The 21,604-nt window shown below is 47.6% G+C and overlaps 1 protein-coding gene across 6 annotated transcripts in view; it reads right to left on the bottom strand.

Annotated features, from left to right (window-relative positions):
- The window catches only part of LOC119432521 (uncharacterized), a 73,065-nt gene that overhangs the window by 50,567 nt on the left and 894 nt on the right, over window positions 1–21,604 (bottom strand). For 2 of the 6 annotated variants that reach the window (XR_007464196.1, XR_007464195.1), the window contains 2 exons: window positions 20,632–20,704; window positions 17,529–17,710 (listed from right to left, as the gene is read on the bottom strand). The exons of 2 other annotated variants lie outside the window; for them this stretch is intronic. Coding sequence is in view for 1 of the 4 variants with exons in the window: in XM_049658432.1 (XP_049514389.1) it covers window positions 17,529–17,710; window positions 20,632–20,731 (282 nt within the window). In the remaining 3 variants the exon portion in view is untranslated. Of the gene's footprint in view, window positions 1–17,528; window positions 17,711–20,631; window positions 20,732–21,604 lie in introns of all 6 variants that reach the window. 2 more of the 6 variants (XR_007464194.1, XM_049658432.1) reach the window with 1 other exon arrangement.

The raw sequence follows: 21,604 nt of genomic DNA, 5'->3' as shown, positions 1-21,604 counted from the left end.
GAAAAATTCAGCCCGGTTGTTGAGTAACATGTGTCTCCCGCTGACGGACGTGCAATGTGTTCTCAGAAAAAAAAAATTGCTGCGGCTTAGCTCAGCTAACCCTGTATATGCAAAGCGAAAGCTTGGTTTAACTAATAGTTTTAGTAATAATTTAGCTAATTCTTGGTTTCACTTGGTTAACCTTCGATTTAGCTTTATATTATACTTAGGTATACATTCGTCATTAGGGCAGATATAAATTATAAGCCGACAGGAGGAGGAGGAAACAAGTTTATTAAGAGAAATTTCAGGCCGTTGTACGTGGCCGCTTGTCTGCGGTGACCTCTTCCGCCCAGGCAATGATTCCTTTTTGTAGCTTTTCTTCTGGGGACCAAATTAGGGGCTCCCATGTCGTTTCTGAGGGAGCTGGCGGAAGCTCTCTGGGTGGGTAAAGGCCCTCGCATTCCCAGAGGATGTGTCTTTGGTTTGCTATGGTATTTTTGTAGCAGTTTTTGCATATTGGGACACACTTCCCATCTTTGATGATTGCTAAGCGATGAGGAGTGGTGAGGGTGTTAGTTTGAATTCGGCGGATGAGAGTGGCCTGCGCTCTCCTAAAGTTTTTGTGTGGTATTGGGTACATTCTCATGTGCTCTTTATATAGATTGGTAAGTTCGTTGTATGAAGCCACTACTTCTCCCATCGGGGAGTCCCGCTTCCAAGGGGAGGGCGACCCTGTTTGTTAACGCTCGGGTCACACCATGCGCTTCCTCGTTGCCGGGATTTCCCGAGTTAGCGGAGACCCAGAGGAGATTGATTTTTGTTCGGTCTTCCAGATTGAAGTTTCAAGATCTAGGCTGTATTTAGTGCCACACTGCCCCCTATAAAGCTGAGAATAGCGCTCTTAGAGTCTCTAAGGACAGTATGAGTAGTTGGGTTCATGATGGACAGCGCTTTGACCACTTCTTCGGCCTCTTTGATTGATGCAGCTCTTTATAGTTAAGGTTACGTTTGCGATTCTAGATTCCCCGTCCATGGAGCTCAGGGTGTATTTGTTGCATCCCTGGTTGGCATCATTGAAGAGAACCGCGGTTTGGTCTTGCTCGTGCTTTTCGCGTAGTTTGTCTGCCCTGGCCTTTCTCCTGGCGTCGTGTCTGCCCACCAGGATATTTTTGGGTATTGGCTTGGTTATTAAGTAATGTCTAATTGCGGGAGATAGTGGGGTGCTCTGCCTCCCGTGGTGTATATGGGTTTAACGTTCAGTCTACTCAGGATGTGTAGTCCCGTCAGCGTGTCTGGCAGCCGTGTTATTTGTGATGTTTTGTGTGATTGGATGAGCTTCTTTGGTGTGTTATGCACTCCATGTTGGAGGAGCTTCTAGGTGCTGGTATAAACAGTCAAACCTAGGGCCCATTTGTAGGCTTGTTGAATTATAACTTATATTTTATCTTTGTCTAATTTCCTGAGACAATAATAGGGGAACGAGTAGACTATGCGGCTGATTAAGAATGCCTGAATAAACCTACAAGTTTAAGTGTTTTCTGACACATAGCTTCGCGCACTTGGCATTCCGGACCCTCTTGTGAAGCAGTACACCGGGCGATATCCGCGGGGTGGTCAGACTCCGGTCAGACGCCGGCGGAGCAAGGCGCGGCGAGTCACGTGATGCGTTGCCACGGCTACGACGCAGCTGCGGTCAAATGAAGGTCAAATTGCTGACGGCGGTGAAACTCGGCTCAACTAGGTTAGTAAAGCTTTCACTTTAAAAAAAAAATGTTGAGTTTGTTGAAGTACTGCCTCCTTTTTTTGTTTTGCCGAGCAATTTCGTGCTCCGCGAGTTCTTGTCAACGCCATTGCATAAAAAAATAACGATTTTTTTGCGGATGCACTCTGAAGGCAGGGGTTGCATTGGTATTAGAGCAAAGCAGTTTACAGCGAATAGAAACGCGTGAAAATATTACATGCGTGTTTTCACAGTCGCGTGGGAGAACAGAATAATTTACGGAGTGTATATTTAAAGGAATGTGCAAGGGTGAGACAATGTTAGGAGTGATGTGCAGGCAATTGTTGAAGAGGGTTAAATGATTAGAATCTTGAATGGAAATTGCTAAACACTCGAAAATTTGGGTGATTAGAGGCATAATGAACGCTTACCTAATTTCACCGTTGTCCGGAAAAAAAGTGACAGCAATATTTTGAGAGAATGGTGATGTGTACCGAAAGTCTGCACTGTGACGGTTGATTGTTTTCTTTATAAATGTATATTTCTAACAAATATCTTGATAATAGAAGTTTGAACTAGATATGGAGGACATTGAAGGTGTGCCGTGTGATCCCTTCAGCAGGTTATTTCTGAATTATCAGACAATCTGATCTTGCAGCTGATGAATGTAGAAGTGATTATCTTGGCTTTTGGAAATCATCAATCATGATATTTTCTTTATGTGAGGGCGCCCATTTTTTCGCACAGACACAACTGCCATAGCCTTGTGAAGCGATTATTGCATGACCAAATCAAACACACGACCAGAGACGCCCGTGTCTATAAATGTCACTTCGCTCTTTTCATCCGAGGCTTTAAGGAACCATGTTATGCTTTATATTTCACTGTAACTGCGTCGCAGTCGAATTCACTGGCGCGCATGTTCAATCTGACCACTGTTTCACGAAGACGGCAAACGTGCTCTATGTAGATAGTGTGTGGTACATTTGAAGATACGTACGCCGACCTGACCCAGCAGAATATCTAAAACACACCATTGTGCCTAACAAAAAATTGGTGGATCCCACGCACAGTGGGAATCGATGTAAGCGAAGCTTTGTATGCTGTATGCTTTGATTGAAGATAATTAGCGGTGATGTTGGCGGCGAATCTGTAATTTGTTCAGCTTTCAGTCCAATACGAGAGTGGAGAGTTCATGTAAAACGTTAGCTTGCGTGTACCGCTGCTGTTTGTCTGCGTTGTCCACACAGCACACAGGAAGACGTGTTTGCTTGAGACATTGTTGTGCGCCAATGTTCTCAATCTCTGAGAGGGTTGAGCATTAACATTGCCTCACATGGCACATTGCTTCGTCGCAGCAGTGCTAAACTTTAATTGAACTATGGGGCTGTACGTTATTCAAAAAATAATTATAACTGTATGTGTACATTGTATTCATACATACGCGGTTTGCACCATGTTTGGCAGCGTAGAGAAGGCGCTCCTGTTCTGCGCGACGCTTCTTTCGGGGCCTAGGTGTTTTTGACACTGAGTGGACCCTTTGGAGCCATTTTGCTATTGAGTGTTTACGTGCTCCTTTAGCATACGTGGCCAAGACGCTGTTTTGACGCCAGAGGCCATTAATCATGAAGCAATGCGTGCCATAACGGGACTGCCACGTCTAACTCCACTGCCAACCTTACAGGCCGAGTCCCAACTCAACACTCTTGATGAACTGGTGCACCAGCGTAAATGCGCGCGCGCCCTTAAGCCATCTACGCTATGCTCGGCTGCTGCACATTCCCGGTACATGGGACATGAAATAGACAATCCAGCTTCCACGACACCCGATGTAGCTCCCTGGAACAGGGTACAATTAAGTGACAATAAGCCTCTTGGTCGTCTGCATAGCTCGGTTCCTCGCCAGGCGAACGCTCAAGTTTCCAGACTTCGTCGCACCGACGATCATCAAGACGATTCGACTCTCGTAGCATACACTGACGCCAGTGTTAATGGTACCACGATTTACACAGTTCTCGTGTGCCCATTGATACCAGAGGCAGGTCAGCCGTGCTCGTATGTTGCTGATCCTGCACCGCCGGCTTATCTTGCCGAGCTTGCCGCCATACGGGACGGCTTGGCCGCGTTGCTACCTTTTGTTCAAGCTGCTCGAAATTCTCAGCTCATCATTCGCACGGACTCGACTCAAGCCATCCACGACATGCGTAGGGTATCTCGGTCCTCTCTTCTCTCGGATAGCATTCACCGTATTTCTGCCACTACGAATTTAGTGATACGCGTTCAGTGGGTGCCTCGAGCAGCCCTGCCGGGTCTACTTGAAGAAGATTTGGCAACCCACCCTGAGAGCATAACGTACCCACTTCCGCATTTTTCTGAACACGCCTGCGGACAACTGCTCCGGGAAAAAGAAAACCTCCGACGTACCACACGAGCTCTTATCACTCCTTGTGGGTCAGACATCCCTGGTGGGCTAACCCGCCGAGAGGAGGTTACGTTACGGAGGCTGCGTGTCGGGGTCGCACTCACCCCGTCTGTGACCGCTCTCTGGGCACAACAGTACCACGGTCCCTATGGTACATCGTGCCCATTTTGTGACACTACGATTCAAAATGTGACAGTGACACACCTATTATGGACGCGCCCAGGACTTCACCTAAGCCGTCTCCGCCACGTACGGGCAACAGGCCTTCGGCCTGGCCACCCACCCGACCTTGAACAATGGATTCATGGGCCGTATCATCGTCCACTCCTAGATTTCTTCCATGAGCCAAGTCTGCTCGTGTATTTTATTGCGATAGCAATTATATGGACACTCCAAAACAGATTTCTGCCGTCGGCGTCGCCGTCGCCGTGAGGTTCCGTATGACGTCAATGGAGATGAAATCGTCGCCGCGCGCCGCCGAACGCTGTATCTGCGAGTGAAAGGGCGCGAGGAACGCGCGCTTCCACGGGGAGTGAACCCACGGCGGAGAACAAACGCGCGTTCTGCCCCGTGCTCCTTAAGGGCTGCAGAAGTAGGCGTCTCTTTCCTCCTTTACAATCACCATATATGTAGAGCAAACGCGCCTTCTTCCGCCGCGCGAAAGGCCTTGGGGGGGGGGGGGGGGGGGAAGGGAGGCGACGTGTAGCTGCGGCACCAAGTGCCTATTTATATCAGAGGCTCCGGCAACAGTCACCAACGCCACACGCATTTTGTGCGAACGCGAGCAAAACGCCGACGGCGTCGACAACAGTTCTACGCGTTGCCGGTGCTGCTGCATGTCCAAGTTTATACAGCTGATAAAGCTACCATCATTACTCCGTATAGCTCTCTACAAATTTGCTATCGCAACTGATGCTTCACCTTTCAGGTGAAACTGCGACAATTTTTTCTTATACTTTGTATTATGCCTAAGGGCAAGCTTTCGAAATAAAAAAAATAAATAAAACTGAGAAGGATGACCTTAAGCACTCCGTACTCACACCCACAGCCACGATGCCCAGTGTGTCATCACGTGCGAACATTATAAACATTGGGCGTTTACTTGTCCTGCAATTGCACCGCGAGGTAACCCTGCCCCGAGACAAGCCAGCGAGAGTTACTCGATACGCTTCTTTTTTTGTCCCACAGCCATCCGTGTCAAACGCCACTGCACACGAAAGTAATATTCTTTGTGTTCTCGTGAGCATTCTTTAACGTCTTGAAGTGCACCGCTCATAAGAAAGTCACTAAAAAAATTGTCGCAGTTTCACCCGAAAGGCGAAGCATCAATTGCGATAGCAAATTAGTAGAGAGCTATACGGAGTAAGGATAGTAGTTTCATCAGCTGTATAAACTTGGATATGCAGCAGCACCAGCAACGCGCAGAACTGTTGTCGACGCCGTCGGCGTTTTGCCCGCGTTCGCACTGAACGCGCGCGGCATTTTTATATAAATACGCATTTGGTGCCGCAGCTAAACGTCGCCTCCCCTCTCTCTCTCCCTCCCGTCCCCCCACAGCGTTTTGCGCGACGGAAAAAGTTGCGTTTGCTCTCCATATATGGAAAGGAGGAAAGACGCTTAATTCTGCAGCCCTTCAGGGAGCACGGCGCAGAACGCGCGTTTGCTCTTCGACGTGCGTTCGCTTCCTGTGAAAGCGCGCGTCCCTCGCGTCCTTTCACTCGCACATACAGCGTCCGGAGCACGGCGACGATTTCATCGCCGTTGACGTCATACGGAACCTCACGGTGACGGCGACGGCGACGCCGACGGCAGAAATCCGCTTTGGAGTGTCCATATAATTGCTATCGCAATAAAATAACGCACGGAAATTATCTTTATAAATATTTGTTGAAACAAAATCCTCTAGCTTTTCCCAGCGTTGGTACATGATAACATTAAGCAAAGGGTAACACACATGTGGCGCCACCTACAGCGAACAACGGCGTTGTAGAGCAAGAATTGAGATGACGTATTGATCTGAGCAAAATTTTATAAATTTTAAACGTCAGATAACATGCTTGCAGCGAATGCTTATCCGAAAAAGGTACACACTGATAAGCTTGCTTTTGTCTGCTCTGGTCCAGGGCCCAGCAATCAGAGCATATTTGTCTTCGCCACACGTTATCACAGTCACTGCTTCGATCAAGGACTACATAATACAGATAATCAAATTAAGGTACAGTTGAGAAGATCAAACTGTAGCGGAATATTGACCCGAACATGCAGCCGAGAACGCTGATATGTGCATTTCAGTGCTGGAAGCCCACTTCGACGTTCATGCCAGGACAAGACTAATCTTAATTAAAAAAGAACGTGCATCGAACATGCGATAAAGCTTGAGTAAGAGTGAATCGAGCATGCACCAAAATAACGCTTAGCGTGTAAGACTTAAAGCTTAAAATCTTAAAAACTTCCAACCGAGGACATGCTTGACCATAATTCAGCGTCAAAGACAAAGGAAAAGGTGGGATACTTAGGAATGCAGCACGATCTGTCAAGGGGGATTGAAAAATACGCCATCAAGATAAAGGCTAATGACAGTTGATTTGCGTGCGCTGACCCTGATGCACCCAAATCATAATAATGAAAGCGAATGACGGAAAGGACACACGAAAAGAAACGAATATTGAGAACGAGAAACACACACACACACACAGACACACACACGCATATATATATATATATATATATATATATATATATATATATATATATATATATATATATATAGCGCATGCGGAAAAACGCTTAAGGCATTTGAGCGAGACCGAATCTCAACTGAAAGTAAAGTAATATAACTGGTACGAAATGCAGAAAGGACATTTAAATTGTCTTGCGTCTGGTATCGGCTTTTGCTGAGATAGCGTGTGCGTCCACAAAATGAAAGAAACAAAAGATAACATCCTCTGCACGTGGAATAAACAAAGTTGCACCTCGGTCACTGAACGCTAAACACTAGACGGAAGCTTGGCAAGCTCAGTCCAAAGCTTCGCGAGCGGTACGCGAGGTTGTAACGAGATCGCCTGGAACCTGTGACACCCACAGTTTAGGAATCCTGAATTGAGCACGCTTGTTTCGCAATGTTTCCAGAGGAATGATCATCTGAACGATAATTAGATGTAAACTTTATTGAACAACTCTGCCTTGTGAGTGTGATTCCACGGGGAACGACCTTCACTCTTCGCTGCCGGTGAAGGGTCGGTCGGCCTCATCCGAGAAGAGAAGCGCGCCGTTGTCGACGTGGGTGGGGAGTGGCGTGGACGGTGGCGCCACCAGAAGCGCCACAATGCGCGGTCGTTCACCACTAGGGCGTGACTCGGCGCTGCTGCTTACGACGCTGCTGCTGACTCGGCGCTGCCGCCGGACCAAGTCATTCCACAGGCCCCGCGAAACGTTGACGAAGGCGAAGCACTCGTCGTCGGCCGACTGCAGTCCGTAGCCGCTGAGGATGTTCCCCAGGCAGCGTGCCTGCTCCTGCGGCATCGGTTGCAGGTAAGGCCTCCTGGCGGAGAGAGGTAAAACAAGGAAAACACAGATCAGTGGAGATTTAGCAGTAAATGCTAGAAGAACGGCGTTAGCTTCATGTCGCACCTCTTTGAGGTCCCGGATGCATGACTGAAACCACGTTCACCACACTGCGAAGTGTTGTTCGGGAGCGCATTCAATTCACGTCCTACCTGTCGGAGGAGCGAAGGAACACGGTGGTGCAGGGCAGGCCACCGCTAGTTGCACTATATATATATATATATATATATATATATATATATATATATATATATATATATATATATAGGGTGTCCCAGCTATCATGCCGCACAAAAGAGGAACGGCGTTACGCGCAGCAAACCTAGTGCGTATTGTTTCCAGTACAGTGGAGTAGCCGCCAGTAATTTTTGCGTTTCTGAGATTTAATTAGGCAATTGTAAGTATTTCTCTAATACGAGAAGTACTGTGCTAATTATAAAAGTGTCAATGAGAATGTTGTATAGCAACATGAAATACTCCTGATACAGCTATCTGTTGCGCAATACGTGCTACATAAATGCGTTTTTCCGAGTGTGAAAGAAGCCCGCGAATACACGCAGAATTGCCGCGCGACTGGCCGCTCGAGGCACTTTGCGTGTATTCGCGGGCTTCCGTCATGCTCGGAAAAACACTTATGTTGCACGTATTGAGCAACAGAAAGCTGAATCGGGAGTTTTTCATGTTGCTCTACAACTTTCTCATTGACACTTTGATAATTAGGAGAGTACTTCTCGAGTTAGATAATTATTTACAATTAAATAAGTAAATCTCAGTAACGAAAGAAATACTGGCGGCTATGCCACTGCACTGGAAACAATACGTACTGGGTTTGCTTCGCGTAACGCCACTCCTCTTTTTTTAAAAATCGTGCTGCGTGAAAGCTGGGACACCCTGTATATATATATATATATATATATATATATATATATATATATATATATATGCGTCTCCGGGGCTCGGCTGCTTGCGGCAGGAGCGAGGTGGAGGAAGAGGAGATGATACAGCAGCTGGCCCAGGAACGGGTGCTGTCTCTGCGTCTCCTTTCTTCCTTTACAATGACGTAGTCCACAGCACGTTATCTGCAAGTTATCTCATTACTGCACGTTATCTCATTCAAATTTATTTTTGCATCACCTTTTAAGCATTCTGGGACATGGTTGACTTAGTAACATGGGACATTGATAATGCTTGCTGGCCATATCGTATTTTGCATGATCATACTGTCTCGGGCTCATGTTTCACGCGGCTATGCTGTCTGCGCGAGCAGCCGTAGGTTCCGCAAAAAGAATGTGCCGTATAGTTATTGTTTCCCCAATTTCTGCAAGCTTCTAACACGCTTCTAACGAGTTACCCAAAACCAGTGCCCAAACTTGCCAACAAATGCTGACAGTCCGAATGCACACGTCTCGAACCCCTCTATACCAAACTGCCTTCGTTAGCTAAAATAATCACCCATTTCGAGTAACTTGTCACTTGCCATGCTAGAAATGTATTTATAGCAGACGCAGCTATGCGCAGTATGCGGTAATGTTGGTCGGCGCCTTTAGCTTCACCTCGACTTCGAGAAGAGTATGCAGCGGCTGCTGCTGCTGTGGTGGCGGCTCTTGCAATGAGTGTTGCCTCACCTGCTGCTGCTGCTGCTCTTCTTGCTGTAGTTGGACGAACGACTCGCCCGACAGGGACTGCGCCGGCTTCTGGATGCTATCCACGACCGCCTCCACCGGCGCTGTCGGCTGCGACGCCATCATCGCAGTCGGGGACGTGGTTGGGGTCGTTGAGGAAGGTGGCGCCGACGGCTGCGCATATTACGGCGGTTGCTGTTTCAATCACACAAAGACCTTGCAGTGTCCGCCACGGCTCGAGCTCACATTGAGCCAAGAAAGAAGCAAGCATTCGGGCCGATGGCACGTGCAGAGTGGTCAGTCCTGCAGCCTACGTACCGGTTGCTCTTATCTTTCGCGCTCTACGAGCCGTGGCCTAGCATATCCTGTTGCCACGGGAGTGACTTCTTCCATTACGACAATTACGACGCGCTGCTCATAACCCTTCAGGTAGCCGCAACAACAATCTACGCAACTACAACCTCCCCCTCGCTAGAGAGAGCGAGGGGGAGTTTGCGTCGAGGCGTTACTTCTGACGTGGGAAGGAACGCACTGGAAAACAAAGGGGTAGAGAAGCGGACCTTACGAAGAAGACTGCCTCCGCTGCCGAAGAATAGCTTGAAAGTGATAATTAGGCATAAGAAAGAACTGATCATTCGGAATTTCACCAATTATCAAGTGGCGCGAGCTGTCGCAGCTGCGTGTGGCAACTACGAAGTGTGCGAGGACAAATACCTCCTTGTAGGCTTCGCAATGGCACGACGACCATCATTGCTAGCCCACCCAGGGAGGAAGCCGCTAACCTCTTGGGAAGAATGACCGAGATGACCCTTGGCAACAAGTTGTACGAGGTTAACCCGTGCGTGGCAGCTCCGGACGCAGTGGTTCGTGCAGTCGTTCAGGGCATCGACGCGGGTACTCCACCCGGGGAACTTATGGGGCAGCTTATGGTCCACACGCAAGGTGTCAAGATACCACAAGGCAGAATGTTAGGAAAATCTAGGACTGCGGTGATTACTTTCAACAGAAAGGTGGTCCCGAGTTTGTGACTAAGTACGGAGGGGAGGAACCATGTCACCTCTACCGGCCCACTAGGCAGATCTGTGAAGTCTGCCTGAAGTTTGGACACCATGCGGACGTTTGCCCAAGACCGGGATTGCGTGCATGCTGACAGTGCGGAATGGGCAACCCTGAAACCGGACATATTTGTGGGCACAAGTGTGCGCTGTGCGGGGAAGCGCACCCCAACCGAGCTCGTAAAGGGAAGGATTGCCTGAAAAATGCGAGAAGTCTGCCCATTATTGAGCAGAAAAATGGCGACGGAAGGAATTATTGGCGCAGCTGTAAGGACATGAGATGGTGTCATGGAGACATGAAACGGTGGTTGAGCTCCTAGGGAAAAACCGCGGCGAGCCGCAGCCATTCGCGACCCATGTTCCGGTCGACGTTGACAACGAAGTGCCAGCAGAACGACGAAAGGAACCCGAACCAGGGGAAGAAAAAGAAGAACAAGAAGACTGGTAAGGTAAGCTGGGCTGCAAAAGCAGCCAATCCCACTGCTACAAAACACTAACAAGTGTAACGAATGCGCAAGTATTAGGCGGGAGCTCGAAGTTACGCGTGCCTGATGCAACGAGCTCACCCACAAGGTAGAAGAGCTAATGAAAGCCAGGAGAGACAGCGGAACTAACGCAGTATATAGGCCAGGGAAGAACGTACTCGTACACCGAGACACCAGGCAGGACATGCATCCGCCATTGGTGAAAGCTCCGAGGGTCGAGCAAACGTCAGCCGACCTCATGAAAAATATTCCGCAAACGATGCAGCTGTTGCAACAGCTACAGTAGCTGCAAAAGCAGGTAGAGCAGCAGCAAGAATGAACGCAGTCGCACCTCACGCACCAGCGTGAGGTGCGACTTCAAGAAGTAAAGAGTGAAATCTCACGATTTGGAAGTAACAAGTTGAAATAAACTTTCAGTTCATAATATATGAAATGTGGGCTTCTTTGCCAAAAACGAGAACATCACTGATTTCTTCTTCTATGAAATGTGACCGCGGTGAGAAAGAAGTACCACTCAGAGAAAGTCGAGGAAGAGGCGTATGAAAGGCTTTAATTGAAAACAGCGAGATAAGCGTATCAACCCAGTGCAGTCAGAACCAGGCATAATGGCGAGACATGTTAAGGGAGACACAGAAAGGCTAGAATTTTGGCAATGGAACTACCTCGGCTTCCGTAAGAAGCAGATCAACTTAAACAATACATGCAGACAATCCTCGTTAGTCCTTATATCGTAGCCTTGCAAGCATCCTGGCTGCTCTCCTAGTCTAACGGGGTACTACGCATACTCGAACCAGACAGAGAGGAAAGCACCGACCCTGGTAGCCAAAGCTATGAGGTGATCCAACACCCGACTTTAGACAGGGACATCGAGCCCGTGCTACCCGAGACCATACCGTACAAGAGTAGCAAGGGAAGCGTATTCGTTCTGAACGTGTACAGCCTTTCAGGCACGAGAACCCTGACTTAGAGCTACTGATCACTGAAGCAAACACGGCAGCTAATAACAGCTTGGTGATATTAACAGGCTTTGCGCAACGCAAGAGCTGAGAATATGTAAAGGAATAAAGCAAGGGCAATAATCTGGCTTAAACGGCACCACACACAGACCTGGAACTAGTGAGGTACTTTACGAAGTTGACTAGACAACAGTGCCAACAGATATACATTCCCAGGCCTCGCCTTTGCGAAGAACAACAACGAAGCATGTTAGCAAAACACGGAACATCGGCAGTGATCACTCTATCCTTTCGATGCTGGTCGCCACTGCGGGAATCTGGAGAAAAATTCTAACCGGCGAAAATAACGAACTGCAACGCTTTCAGACAAGACCGCGAACAGAATCCAATTCGATCCATCGAGAGAAATATAGCCGAGGGATCCACGAGGCATACGAAAGGACCACAAAGTCTGCGGGATGGACGCACACCACCCCCGAAATTGATAATAATCTTCTCCACCTATGGGAAGCTCGTAGAAGCATGACTAATAGGTGGATGATACAGAAAGGCAACAGAAACTTCAATCTAAAAATCGCTGCGGTGACGGCCGAAACAGAGCAAACACTCTCTAAGCAAAACTAGGGCTAACTCTGTGACTCGCTCAAGAGAACGCTAGGGACGGCCAAAACTTGGGTGCTGCTGAGGAACAGCATCGACCCAACCAAGCGCAAAGCGGAAAGCAAGACGCTACACAAAATACCCACAACTACCCGCGTAATGACGCGGATGACCGTATCGAGGCTTCGAAAACGATAAACTCAACCGCCCCATTACGGAAGAAGAGGTGTATGCGGCGGTAGAAGCAGTAAAGATAGGCAACGGCAGCAGAAGCAGTAAAGATAGGCAACGATATTATAAGAAATCTAGGGGCAGTACGTATAAAGTGCATCACGAATTTCCTGGACGAGCATTGGGAGGTGGAAAAAGAACCTTGTTAAATTTTGGTTTGGTTTGGTTTGGTGCCTATAGATATAGCACAACCCCCTACGGGGGATTGGCCATGAATTGGGAAGCAGTGGACAGAAAAAGGATGAATACTTAAATAAGATTTTCTAACTAAAGAATGAGACATTCAATAAATTTTTATCGTTAATAATAATTTTCATGCTAAAGTATCTTAATATTTGAAGTTATTATTTTTGCTATCTTCTGGAAATTACAAAAGTTCCAGTGCAAACTTAATACTGGCATCACATATGTACGTCCTTATTGCAGTGTCCTTGTGGGGACGCCCCCAGAAACAGAATGATGGGTAGCGTAAAGGGTAACCCGAGTTGGCGGAGGGGACCTTCCAGAAGTCGTTTTTAATGAACGGTGAACCTACGACACTGTATAAAGAAATGATCCATAGTTTCGGGTTCATTGCAATAAAAACACTGAGGGGAAGGTGCCAAACCAGACCTATGAGAATAGAAATTAAGCCTTGGTATTCGGCAACGAATTCGCGCAAGTGAAACTTCAAACTTTCGTGTTGGGCACCATCTGCTGTGCCAATAAAATCTAAGGTACTTAAAATCGGTGTTGTTTAATACACGTGATTTAGCATGTTCTGCTCGGCCGCAAAAGTTTTTAAAACTTGCAGTAGTGATGTATGCCGAAGGTCTTAGGATCCTCAGTACCGGGCCATTAAAAGATGCCGCTGCTAGTGCGTCTGCTGACTCGCTTAAAGTGAGCCCCACGTGCCCTGGCACCCATACCAGATGGATGAGGCGTAACTGTTGGGAGTGGATGAATGAAATTCTCAGAGAATACATGAATCGGGAACTGATAAAGCGGAGCAAGTAGACAAGGAGTCGGTTAAGATTACGGCTGAAGAAATAGATGTGGGAAGTTTTCGTAGAGCTAAGATGATCACCAATAATATTGGCGTAAAGTCGGGTAGTCGAAGAGACAAAGGCCAACTTAATGATGCCGAAAAAATGTCCACTCCTGCCTTCTCTTCACTGACAGAAGCATCTATGGATATTACTGCACTTATTTGGAGGTTCTCGAGGTGGTCATCTAACAATGCATTTAGGTATCGAAAATAGAGGAGCTTAGCTTTATTGGGAAATACATCACCGAATTCAACGCTTACTGTAGGTAAATTTTGAAAAGCCACATCACAGATTCATATTTGTAATGGCTCTAATTGCTTCTGCAGAAAACCTACCTGGGGACAATGCAGTCTGGAGCATTGATTCTCTAAGAAAGCAGTCCGTTCTCTAATAAGCATACAGAAGGAGCGTCTCTGGGGAGAAGCATATATGTTCAGTAACGTTTGGACTGTCAGTATACGAAAACGAGTTTGAAGAGAAGGCAGGTGAGTTTCATGATAAAGAATATTATTCGCTACATATTTTGGAAGACCAAGACATAGACGTAGTGATTCGCGTTCTAAAAGAACCAGAGGGCGTAATTTATAAGTAGGACCTCCAGAAAATAACACTCATCCAAACTCTAGAATGGGGCGGACATACATAAAATAAATCATCAGCAAGGTCTCCCTACGCATTGCAAAACGATTGCTGCTGACTCTTGGTAATAAACCAACAGCGCGTGCTCCTTTAGATGCGATGTATTCTATGTGTGTCTGCCGATCAAGCATTTCTGTGTAAAGCATTCACACATATTTTAAAGATGGTGCCTGCAGAATCATTTCCTTGCCATACGACACTGTTATTCGGATAGGAAAAGTTAAGGGAAAAACAATGATCGGATTTTGCTCACATTTAGTGACATTTGTATACTATTCAGCCACATTTCTACGTGACTCAAATACGACTGCAAAGTTTTATATAGGCTACGCATATCATTTGATACCGAGAAAAAGGCGATATCGTCAGCATATACCTATACATGTACATCATGAGGTGTCGCGATGTGATTTAGTAAGATATTAAATAATACGAGAGAATGTACTGCACCCCGAGGAACGCCAATTGTCTCTAACTGTGAGAAGAAACACCGTTTTGGTGCAATGTAGTTTTCGTCCGCTTAGAAAATTTTGGATGCATGCAATTATATACTGTGGGAGATTCACACTTTCTAGTCTGTTGATTAAGGTACTGTGATCGACACTGTCAAACGCCTTCGCAATATCCAATGTCACTAAGGACGCGTACTGGTTGTTGCGGCGAGCGAGTTCAATTCGACTCTCCAAATCAACATGAGCACACCAAATTGAGCAACCGGGCCGGGATCCTATTTGAGCATCAGCTAATATAAGGTTCTCGCCCATCCCCTTATCTGTGTGACCATACAGAACTCTATCGATTAACGTTACGAGATTTCTGCGGCCAATCTCACTGACCTCTTCTTCTTTATGGGGTTTTACGTGCCAAAACCAGTTATGATTATGAGGCACGCCATATTGAAGGGCTTCGGATTAATTCGGATTAACGTGCACTGCAACCCAGGCACATGGGCGCTTTTAGTGCATGTTACCTAACGCTTATGGAAACTGTATGAAAGGATTGTTATGGTCAGGTTGCAAAATTACCTGGAGGATAGCGACCTGACGCCTCACATGATGTGTGGCTTCCGGACCAAGCTATCAACGCCAGACAATCTAATCCTCATCAACGAGAAAGTTCTGAGCAACATTCAAAAGTATGGTGAGCATGTGGTCATGACCCTCGACCTCAAGGGGGCATTCTAAAGCGTTAGCCATGAAGCTATACTTCGCCTGAACAACTTAAATTGCAAAATTTAAGTTGCAAAATATAAAAAGAAAGATACACGGCTACGTGAAGGCCTTCCTCACAGACAGGACGCCGACCATAGGGATGTAGGATCTCAGGTCGGGCACGTTCAGGCTGCCCAACAAGGGCGCGGCTGCGAGGGTCTGTGATCTCACCTCTTCTATTCAACATCGCAATGGTTGGCCTGGCGGAGAAACTGAACACCATAGACGGCATCTGGCATGCAATGTACGTGGACGACTTAACGATGTGGACGACGGAGAGCTGGCTGGTCCTCAAAGAAGAGAGATTCCAAGCGGTCGCCGACTATGTAGACGGTTATGCAAGGGCAAGGGGGCTATTCTGCTCGCCCGAAATGTCAGACATACTTAAGGTTGCCAGGCCCAGTCCGGATGACAAGGTAGACCTAAATGTCGCGATGGCCGGGGCCGCAACCTGAAGTACGTAAAAACACTAAGGATCCTGGGAATGTGGATTGAATCTAACCAGAGGGCAGACCACACAATCAGACTGCTGTCTTGGTCTGCTGCCCAAATAACAAGAATGATTATGCGCAACACAGAAATAAAAACATGGATTCAAGGAAGAATACACCCTCAACATGTAAGAGCGCTAGTGGTGAGCAGAACCAGCTACAGCTTCACCTACCAGCAACTAAACAAAAGGGAAAGTGAACAAGTCGAGTCAATCCTCAGGAAAGCTTATTATACAGCACTCTGTCTGCCAACAAGAACGGTAACCACAAAATTACTATACCTCGGCGTAACAACTACCTATGACTAACACAGGGAGGTGCAGCTCGCCTCTCAAAAGATAAGATTTCACAGCGTACCACGGCAGGATGAGCCCTACTCCAGTGAGTAGGCCACCAGGACAGCATGCGAGATCGGTCATACGGTAGATACACCGGACGAGATCAGGTCTATGTTCAAGGTGGCTCCCATCCCTAGGAACATGCATTCTGTCTGTCCTCAGGGCATGTGTAGAACCAGGGTGGAAGCCATAGCCAAGATCAACCATGACAGAAAGAACACCTGTGTACGTAAACGCTGCTACATACGTGAATGGGATGGACGCAGTAGTGACGATGATCGACTCCAGATTAATGGATAAGATCAGCGCATCGCTGAATAACTGCACTGCGTCTGAAGTCGAGGAGTCCGCTGTCGCTCTGGCGGTTGCCGAAGGCAACAGGTCCGGGCGTTCGCTACTAAATATCACATTCTCAGGACGCCTGCCGGGGATTCACTAATGATAGGGTAGGCAGGAAAGAAGCGATCACCTTAAAGGCTGTTGGTGAAAGTAAAGAAAGACACCAGATAATTTGGGCCCCGTGGTATTAGGGCGTTGCCCGGAATCTCGTGGCCAATCTTATAGCTCGAGAATACGCCAGTCAATCGAGATCAGAATCCAGAGGTACTGAAGCGGTGACCCGTACCTTCGGGTAACATTTTGGAGCACTTCTGGCGAACTAGAAGGCGATATTCCCGTGTGACAAAATATTTGCAGGACGCAGTCGGTTTGTTGAAGGCCGCTACAAACTAATCCATATCCTTGTCTACTTATTTACAATAACACAGAGACATTTGTCCCTGGTGTCGTGAGAAACCTCCAGTATACCATACAACACGGGGACGCCATAATATTGTGACGTAAAACTTAAGGGAGGGCGCGTATTCAGCCTCAGGCTGAATATCTCTCTCATACATAACGCCATGCCGGATCAGTGAGAGGCTGCGCTGTCTAGCTGGGAACCGGATGACCAGATTTGGCTGGTTGAACGCGCCAGACATGCAGCTAATTGCCGCGGCAGTTCTGGAGTGAGGACCCACCGCAGGCGATCTGCAGAAACCCACCTCTCGAGCAAATGAAGTTTATCCTCTCTCTCTCTCTCTCGCTCAATGTGCCATTTGATGCTTTCACAACGAAAATTGTTTAGCTAAAGTGGAAGAGGCGCTGCAAAATTCAAGACATCACGTTAAGATGTTGACACTCACCGTGGTGACGGTCTCCAGCGGCACTTCTTCGGCCGTTTCAGATTTGACGCAGCCGCCGTACCCCGATCTCTGCGGGGTAGCAGAGGTAGCAGCAGTCGCGACGAAGGCTTCGGCGGCGGCACGCTCCTTGCTAGTAAGTCTTTGCTTGGCACCTGTATCGCTGGTTGCCTTGCGGACGCGACCTGCAAAAGGTATCGGTGCGCGCGCGGGCAAATGTGATTGAGCCTTCCACTTGAGGTGTGATGGACACGCGTCTGGAAGTTACTGTTCCGGTTGTCAGCAAAGCGTGCAGCGGGAAAGGCGGTAGCCTCTCCTCACGCGTAGTGGCCGTGAGGAGAAGCAATCTTTCAAGGAAAACGTGCTCTGTTTTTTTGTTTTGTTTTCGGTTTAGATGTGCACTGAACTGCCGCCATTGCCTGTTCGACATCAACAGACTTCTCTCATTTCTCGAATACCACGGCTTTGCAAAGTTCTCTGATCGTCCCGTTTTAATAGGGGAAAATATCTGCGGAGGCCATCTAAAATAGTTGTCAACGTCAGTGATGGCTATTGCGATCATAATCGGTTACACACGCTGCACGCGGCATGAATGGCAGCATGAACCTGAACAACATGAACAATGAGGGGAGGGGGCGCCTCGCCAGGATTCCGTAATGAGTGGCTCCTCAATGAAAAAGACGCAGTTTCTCCCGAAAGGCAAAACATCAAGTGCGATACCAAATTAGTATACAGCTATACGAAGTAAGGACAGCAGTATTATTGGCCGTGTAAACTTGGCGAATCAGGCATGCGCACATATTGCACACACGAGTACACACATAGACAGACCGCGCGTACGCGCACGTACGCCCACACACACGCATATACCCAGCAAACACACATGCACACCCAAACACACACACAACAACACACAAACACAGACGACCGCCGCACACTGGCACACCTGCGTGCATCATTATACACGCCTGCACTGGTGCACTTACATTGGTACACGTGCGATAAAGGAGGGGCTAGGATGTCCGCGCGTGGCAACTGCCTGTGTGCGCAGCTTCGCATTGGAGTATGCACACTTACGCACACGCATGTTCACTCGCACAGGCGCTGACGTGCATAGAAACACATGCCCACAGCGCTGTAGCATTAGCGAACGCGCAAGCATGCTCGCGACTTACTTAAGCGCGCACACAAACGCTCACTTGCACGAAAGAGGGCAAGTCAGCTGCCTTCTTATCAGCAGCTTGCTTTGGAACGCCGGTAGTTTTACTCTGTAGTGAGGACCACCAAATTACTGCTTCGCTCATGCTTCGTGCTAATAGTTTGCTATATTCACGCCAATTAATTGCTAAGTTCCACTTCACTTGTCGGAAATAAAGATTGAAGGATTCGAAATTATTTCTCAATGCGATGGCTGCACTTCGCTGCATTGAATCTTCCAATAAATTGTATCGCTCTGCATTTCAAGGAGCGCAGCTTGATCTAGAAATGAAGGTCAGTCTATCGAAAACAAGTTGACTCAACCGGAATTAATGGCAGTAATGGTGCCTTACCTTTCTTCCAATAATACCAGGCGTAAAGAGAGATTGCGGTGCAGTAATTACCACGTTGGCAAAAAAAAAGAAAAAAAAAAGAATTGCGAACGCCCTTGCTTTCTCGTAGTATGAAATACAAAGCGTTTTGATTACTGCCTGAAGAAAAAGTTGTTTCGTTTTGGTAATTGTAAACAAGTTCAACTAACTAACATTCGGGTAATATCGGAAAAATTAAGGGCGCAGATTGCTTGGTATACGAACAGCCCGCCACAGCCAAGCGATTTTCAGTACAGCTTGAACGGCATGTTGGAAATCGTGCGTCACAATGGCTTTCGCAATAACAAAAAATTATTCTTGATGAGCACATGAAATAATAAGAAATTGGGGCCTGTTCAGCACACTAGCGAAAAAAAATGCTATAGGGTAAGTGCAAAAAAAAACAAAAAAAACAACAACAAATGATAAAGCAAAAAACGAGACAATACAATGACCGGGTAGCCTAAGCCGCAGTCAGGGTGAATGCAGTCATTACGATCTACGCAAACGAAGTAGACATTTTGTTTTTCTCAAGCCGAGCCTATGAACTTGAAGCTACAATAATAATAATAAACAAACAAACACACACGGTGGCGTACACCCAACGGTTACCAAGCGCAGACAAATTTCGATTGCTATAGAGCGCAATATAGATCGAAATTGTGCAACGCGATTGGATCCCTCCCGCAGCTTGCGGAAAAAAGCAATAGCGACCAAGAAATTCGATCCCGATCGGCGATGATGCCGGTCGAAAGTCCGCCGTGTGACAGACGTCGCTTAAAAAAAGAAATAAAAAAATGAAAGAAAGAATGAAGAAAACTAGTCGATGTGTTATCGGTGGCGGAATGAAGAATATAGCGCATTGACTTTTGATACGCAATTTTTTTTTCGTTTACTTAGAGCGAATATAAACACCTGTCCGGGTAAAATAAGAAAAATAAAACCGAGAAATTTTCCGGTGAGACTGATTGGGCATAGCCAAGAAATTTTCCTTACCCCGTGACAGGCATTACGCGAAGCATGCGCCATGATCGTCCCCAAAAACAGCAATTAAGCATCCGAATTGAAAAAAAAAAGAAAACAGAAAAGGAAATCAAAGCTGCATTGTTCTTTTGAAAAAAAAATCAATAGTATTTAGCACACTAGCCCGATATAAAGCTCTTCAGAGCTCCGCATGTGATCTATAAAATATAGTCGAAGGCGACGAATTGACGAAGAAACCAAACAAGCATACAAACAAAGAAAACACAAAAAGAAAACACGTTCCACGCCGTCCGGGAAGAAGGTTGCCCCCTAATGGCGACATCTGCCATTACGATTCGAAAAACCGACGCGGACAGCTTCTTTCGCAGCCCGAGCGTGTACGCGAGCACGCCCGTACGGCGCCTCAAACAAACAAACGAACATTCAAAAAGCTGGGTGGGGCCCGTAAACACTTACCAAAAGTTACCAAGCGCATTCCGAATCGGCATCTCTTCGTGGCAAACAAGGAAAATGCTTAGCAAGCGACAAGCGGCCGAGATGGCGAAGACACTTACCACGAGGCTTAGCAGAGACGCCACGTCCGTAGTCCTTGCGGCAGCCAAGGCCCGCGGTCGCGGGTGGCTCGACCTTCATGTTGTCCCCGGCCGACGTCACCTGGGAGATGTCAAAGGTCTGATCGTCGCTGGTGTCGCCCATAATCCGCCTTTTTCACGGCGCTACGGCGCATGCGCCCTGCCCTGGCGGATTAGTCGCGAAACGTTTTGGAAGGGTCGCGCGCGCGGCCGTGCGGCCCCGTCTCGGGAAAACGTCCCCCGAAAAAAAAAAAAAAAAATGCGCTCGCTCACGCGCTACTGCAAGTGCAAACTCGTGCTGTGCACCTCGTTGAAACTTCACTGGTAGCTCGACGTCGGTGCGGTACCGAAAACGTGCGTAGCGTAAGACTGCAACTCCGCTTTTAACAGAAAGCAGCGAGGGCTTCGTCCAGACTGCACAGGGAACCACGTAGTTGCCGCCTTGCATTGATGGCTGTAATAGCAAATTTATCGATAAACCCCTGCGTTACACTTCGACCACACTTAAAAACACGTTGCTGACGAAGACATCTTGCAGCGTCGGTCCTCGCTTGCTGGTAGTGGCAGCGTGTGCCCGACTTCACGTACTCGTTCAAGACGCGGTAACACTGGGTTGATACGAGACCGACAAGACGAGTACGCTTACGATTGGCCGACCATGCCGCACTGTGTCGCGGGGACCATTTTATCATACCAGGCCTACAAGACGTAACCGACGAGCGCGAGTTGTACTGCGACGGGCTTTCTTGTCAACGGCACCGATAAAATCAGCGTGCCGACCATCATTCGACCGAACCCCGCGCGATCGGCCGTCGAACCGATAACGCGATAGCCGCAACGCCTTCGTTGGTATATATAAATAATCGTGCTCAAAATGAGTCAATACATGCCTACGAAGTTGAAATGCACAAGATTGGACCCTCTCAATCAGTGCACATAAGTTTGAGTGAATGTT

The sequence above is a fragment of the Dermacentor silvarum genome, chromosome 11, assembly GCF_013339745.2.
Source record: "Dermacentor silvarum isolate Dsil-2018 chromosome 11, BIME_Dsil_1.4, whole genome shotgun sequence".
NCBI lineage: Eukaryota > Metazoa > Arthropoda > Arachnida > Ixodida > Ixodidae > Dermacentor > Dermacentor silvarum.
The sequence above is the reverse complement of the archived record's forward strand: the minus strand, read 5'-3'. Positions and strand labels throughout refer to the sequence as shown.